Here is a 6001-nt window from a genome sequence, read left to right as displayed (position 1 = left end):
ATAGATTTTGGATACTAGCCCTTTATCCAGTATGTCATTTGCAAACATCTCTCATTCTGTAGGGTGCCTTTTAGTTTTATTGATTACTTCCTTCACTATGCAGAAACTTTTTATCTTGAGGAAGTCCCAATAATTCATTTTTGCTTTTGTTTCCCTTGTCTCCAGAGATATGTGTCTAGTAAGAAGTTGCTACGTTCACTTTCTTGATAATGTCCTTGATTCATAAAAGATTTTAGTTTTAAGTCCAATTTATTTTGTTGTTTTTGTTTGTGCTTTCATATTTAAGAAATCATTGCCTAATAAAAGATCATAAAGATGTATGCTTGTGTTTTCTTCCAAGTTTTATGGCTTGAGTTTTTACATTTAAGTCTTTGATTTTTTTGAGTTGATTTTTATATATGGTGTGAAATAGGGGGCTACCTTCATCCTTTTGCATGAGGTTGTCCAGTAGTTTCAGCACCATTTGTTGAGAAGTTATTCTTTCCCCATCAAATTGTCTTAGAATCCTTGTCAAAACTCAGTTGGCTCATGGGTTAATTTCTGGACTCTCAAGTCTATTTCATTTATCTCCATGTCTACCTGATGCCAGGACCTCACTGTCTTCATTACTGTTGTTTTGTGGTAAGTTCTGAAATTGAGAAGTACTCCTACTTTGTTCTTCTTTCTCAAGATTGTTTTGGCTATTCTGGGTCCCTTGTAATTCCATGTGAATTTTAAAATCAGTTTTGACAAGGCAGTTAACTGGGACAGGGCACTATTTTTGCTTATATAAATTTGGAAAGAGAATTAGCATTCTGGGAGAGCAGCTTTACTATAGTGGAAAGAAACTCCAGAGGTATGCAGCAGAGTAAATATTAATACTTCACCCTGTGTAATCGAGTCTTTTTTTTAAAATTTAAATTCAATCAATTAACATATAGTATATTATTAGTTTCAGAGGTAGAGTTCAGTGACTCATCAGTCTTATATAATACCCAGTGCCCATTACATCATGTGTGTAATTGAGTCTTTTTTTTTAAAAAAAATTTTATTCATTTATTTGAGGAGCGAGAGTGGGAGAGCATGAGATGAGCAGGGGGGAAGAGGATTGGGAGAGGAGAAGCAAACTCCCCGCTGAGCAGGGAGCCCAATGACGGACTCCATCCCAGGACCCTAGGATTATGACCTCAGCCGAAGGCAGACGCTTAACCAACTGGGTAACCCAGGTGCCCTGTAATTGAGTCTTGATAGAAATTCATATTGGAGTCCAAAATAAAGATGACTGTATTGTACTCTTGAATTGGAGCGGACACTGGCAACACATAAATTTTCTACATTTATATTTGTGTAATAATTTAAAAATAACAAAATGTGTTCACAATTTTTCCTTATATTTCATTATAATTATCTGGGGATTTAGTGAAGCAGGAATTTTTCATCCACCTATAGTCTTCAATAAGGTAATTTAGGCACAGAGAGGATAAGAAATGACTTGATCAAAGAGATAAACCCAGTAAGAAGGGGAACCAACCATCCTGGTTTACCTGAGACTGAGGGGCTTTCCAGGGTGTAGGACTTTTGGTGCTAAAACTGGGAAAGTCCCTAAAAACCAGTCCAAGTTGGACACATTAGTAGTAATTAGCAGAAGTAAGATAACAACTCAGGTCCTTCAACGCTTACTTTAACACTTTTCTTACCCGCTGAACTCATCAAGCACGTTTGACCTTCTCTACCTTGGGAATTCTGCTTAAAACCCCTCTCTTCACTCAGCTTTTCTTGACTAATCTGAGACTTCATCTGCCTTAATCTTTCTGGCAATCCCTTGTCTTTGGTATCCCAACCTCAACTCGTTCTATGTTTTCTACTTTATGTAGGGTCTAATAGTTTTCCTTCCATTTGCCTTTCCTCTCTTTCTCAGATTGTGGGTTGTAGAAGCAGACGCGGCGCTTCTCCCTCCTTCCCATGACATGAGTGGGGGCTTCAGGAATCCTGTTGCCTGACCAACAGGAAGTAAGTAGACATTCAAAACACCTGACTTTCAGGGTCAGGTAAGTTGCCAGGGGTCACCATTTATTAGAATTCAGTGATAATTTAAAGATAAGCGAGAGTCACTTAGTGCCAGGAGCACAATTTGTATATTTATTGCATTTTGATATGGATCATAACAAGAAACACACAGCCTAGTATAAATCGATGACCCGTCTCAGAGAGCCCACTCTGGCATCCATGGCCCCCCAGTCGTGGTAGCGCCTATAGTCCCCCGGCCTCAGCAGGTACTGCCGCCCCCGGTAGCTGGGCAGCTCGTAGAGGACCCAGCAGCCCTCCAGCACGTGGAGGGAGCGGAGCTCATTGAGCCGGAAGCGATCGTGGATGCAGGAGCAGTCCTCGGTGAGCTCAGACACCAGGCCCCCGTAGTCATCTCTCTCGTACAGCCTTATCCTGTGGGAGCTGGTCTGTTGTGACAATCAACAAAAGAAGAAAAATCAATTGTGTGCATCTCTGATCTCAGTAAAAGTGACTTAGTACTCCTGCATCTTCGTGAAGCATGGTTTTCAAAGCATCCTGCCGGACGCGTGTCTTCTCCCCACATTGTTGGTCTAACAAATAGGAAGAATATTAAAAATAAAACTGACCTGATCTTGTGGAAGAAACAAACATTGAAATAAAGGGAACCAAAGGGATTCCTTTGTAGGAAGCCATTGGTCACAACCGTATTTAGTGAGTCTGCAGAGAGGAATTTAACTCTCTTTTCCATTATGGCTACACATAACAGAGTCCTAACAAGCTTGTTTTTAAGTCACTCTTCACGCATAATTTACAATAATTCGTATTTACTCTGAGTCCACATGTCTGACATTTTGCCAAATCACTTGAACCATTTGAGGTTCTTGCCTCAAAGAAATTCCTGTTTTATTTGTATGTCTTTTTGCATCTGCAAATTTCTCTAGCCTACTTTTGGTTTCACTTCTTGAATCTGCTTGTCATACCACACGATTTGGTGTCACCAGCAAGCAGAAACACAAACTCAACATGTTTAAAAAACATTAAGCAGCACTTTCATGAGGACCATGTCCCATGAAATCCTAATTAATGATCTGTCTCTGACCCTCATAAGAAACTAGTTGATAATGACTCCTGGGAACCAGGGAGCCCCTAAGGAGCTGAGACATATTGTTCCAGTTTCTAGATCCTTACACTTATCTTGTTCTCCTGTGGTCTGTTAAGTGTTCCCATTATTAAAAAATAATGACCTAGATAGGCTTTTTTTTTTTTTTCCTTTTCTGAACATGGTGATTTTTATTTAGAAAGTAGGAATCAGTTAGATGCTACCAAATGTAACTGCAGAGGCTATGTTGTGATTTCTTATGCCCTAAAAACAATCTTGTCCTTAAATAAGGGCAGAAAAAAAAGAGGTTACAGTGAATCATTAGCCTACTCACAATTTTTTTTTTTTAATGCTTGAGAATCAGGCATTGCTGTCCTTACTGTGAACACTAGTCCTGAATTGAAACAAACTGACTTTGACCAACAGGAATTTACTTCCACGGATCAGTGATGCTTTCGCATCAGTCTGGGTGGAGGCAAGACTCACGTAAGGAATGGCCCGGCAGGAGCGGATGGAGTCGCTGAAGCCCAGCCACTGCTGGTAGTCGGGGTAGTCCCCACGCCGCAGGAAGTACTGGTGGCCCTGGTAGTTGGGGCGCTCATACAGCATCCAGCAGCCGCTGTCCACGCGGATGGAGTTGCAGCGGCTGAAGTAGGGCTGCAGGTTCGGGTGGTCACTGCTGCACTCGTAGCGGCGGCCCTGGAAGCCGCGGTCCTCGTAGAAGGTGATCTGCAGGGGGTGGGGGGTGGGGGGTGGGAACAAGGGGACAGCCAGACGTCAGCGGGGAAGGACCTCCAAACACAGGAGACACTCAACAGACGCGGCAGGCCCCCTCGGGTGGCTCACCTTCCCCATGGTTGTTGTCAGCGGATGATCAGCGTCCAGTGTGATGGGGACAAGAGTGGCAGCCGGAATATATAGCAGGAGGGCTGCTGTGTTGGCAAGAACTACACAAAAGGGGCCTGGGGGTAGTGCGTGAGGGGATTTCTATGTTCTCTCTCGTTTTTTCATTTGGGATCATGGGGCAGGGGGCTCTCATTCTCTCTGGCATTTTCGAGTTCTCCTCACTAGCTCCAGTGAAAGGAATTGAGGTCAGCAGAGCCATTATGACCTTGGAGACAAAGGGCGCACTTCTCATCCTATGCAGCTCTCTAGAAATACATTACATGCCCAGCACTTTGTGCGTTTGCCTATGGAAACTGCTGAGATGGGGTTGGTGGTTCCATCTGGGGAGACTCGTGACAATCCTATGAGTTCCAGAAGGACTTGAAGTGCTAAGGGTGACAAAAAAATCCTCTAATTGAAAGACAATTACATTTTCTAAATTACCTCCTCAGTATGATATGGTTTTGCTAAAAGTATTTTGTATATGTTTATGTAGGGGGAAAAAAAAAGATTAGAACTGTGGACGTATACACTGAAATGTCAGTCACGGTTATCCATAAATGGCAAGATTACAGGTCCCTGTTTTATGTTTTTATTTCTCCTTTTTGTTGTTTTAGATTGCCTTAATTTTCGACCATAAATATATAGTACTTTCAGGAGATGAAAAATAAACTCAATTTGTAAATGCATAACTCGGAGCTGCTGGTGAAAAGCAGCAAATTTTGAAAATAAGTCAATTTTGTTTTGAGATTAAACGCTTCTCCTTGGACTAGAAATAAAGGGATTCCCCGAGACTCTGTGAGACAGTCTGAGAGCAGGAACACACACAGGATCCTCCCATCCCCCTCTCTCCCAAAAACCGTCTTCTAGGGTTGCTTTTTGTTTTCAAAACCAGCATCATGATTTGCCTGAGTTTTCCCTTCCTGGAGGTCACTGTTTCACCGAACCCAAGTGAAGGCCTGAGGAGCTTTCTCCACTGTGACCGCCCTACTGATGGCAAAGCACCCCTCAGCTATGCAGGGCTGTGGGAGGCCTTCGGTCCCCAGCTCTTCTTTGTCATCCGTGCGTATGTAGAAAGATGGAGTCAAACACCTTCGTGGCTTGGGACCCACGGAGGGCCCTGAAAGTGTATCCAGCCACTAGGTGTCCATGATGCCATTTGTGAAAGGCCTCGGGCAGCATATGAAGCAGATGTGCACCTGTCAGAAGGACAGGCAGCAGTAACCACAAAGAAAAACATGTTCCCTCCCAACCAGCAGAGCCAGACCGCAGGAAGCTGGGCAAAGTCCTGTGATGCTAGACAGCGTACCCAGAGTCAAGTCACAAGTCACTGATACATCCCCTGCCTCCCTCCTAGTGCTGCAGGCCTCCTGGTAAACCTCAGTTACGGTCATAACCAAATCCATGTGGAAAAGGCGTCATCGGTGTCCCCAACCACAACACCACATCGGGGTGCACCACCGTTTCCTGTGAAAGCCAACAAACCAAACACTTGTTTTTGCACTTGTTAAAGACACTTGTTCCGCAGACAGGTGGCCCAGCAAAACCTTAAGAGAAGTGTAATCTGCACTCACATTCCTTTGGTCAAATTGATAGCACGGGTAATTTACAAGCCAAACCACCTGCCTAATCAGCATTTTGGAAAGTGCTGAAAGACTACCACATTTTCTTTTTCTTAATAGTCATTATATTTACTGAAAGAAAGCCTGCGCTTCTGTTTCCTTTAATGGTTTATTGAAATGATTTTAAATGTTTCCATGTGAGAACATAGTAAGGGCAATGAATGACAGATTCATTTTATTTCGGATCGAAACTTTGGGAAACTGCCTCCGACTCCAGCACTCTGCAAGATTCAGTGCTAAACATTTGGGAAATGTGCGGCAAAGCCCGTCTGCTCTCACATAAAAAATACGACATATTCCCCAAATTCTCCAGCTAGCAGTCTTCCAGTTACAATGAAGTAGCATAGGATATACACTTAAAAAAACAACAACAACACAATATAGCCACACAGTAGGAGTCTAAGAGAAG

At 43.0% G+C, this 6001-nt stretch overlaps 1 protein-coding gene across 1 annotated transcript; it reads right to left on the bottom strand.

Annotated features, from left to right (window-relative positions):
* Nucleotides 1-2128: 2128 nt before the first annotated feature.
* On the bottom strand, nucleotides 2129-3943 carry LOC116637879 (gamma-crystallin A). The gene is made up of 3 exons (XM_032413526.1): nucleotides 3932-3943; nucleotides 3572-3814; nucleotides 2129-2432 (listed from the first exon to the last, which is right to left on the bottom strand). The coding sequence occupies exons 1-3, from the start codon at nucleotides 3938-3940 to the stop codon at nucleotides 2160-2162; spliced, it is 525 nt and encodes a 174-aa protein (XP_032269417.1). The 5' UTR covers nucleotides 3941-3943; the 3' UTR covers nucleotides 2129-2159.
* Between the last annotated feature and the right edge of the window lie 2058 nt (nucleotides 3944-6001).

This window comes from Phoca vitulina, unplaced genomic scaffold, assembly GCF_004348235.1.
Source record: "Phoca vitulina isolate PV1807 unplaced genomic scaffold, GSC_HSeal_1.0 scaffold1, whole genome shotgun sequence".
Taxonomy (NCBI): Eukaryota; Metazoa; Chordata; class Mammalia; order Carnivora; family Phocidae; genus Phoca; species Phoca vitulina.
This window is presented reverse-complemented; position numbering and strand designations above follow the sequence as displayed.

Bases quoted from the DNA above. Each gene is read 5' to 3' on its own strand.
- LOC116637879 (XM_032413526.1), bottom strand. The intron at 2,433-3,571 runs GTGAGTCTTGCC...TTGTCACAACAG, and splicing joins CCTGCCGGGCCATTCCTTAC to ACCAGCTCCCACAGGATAAG.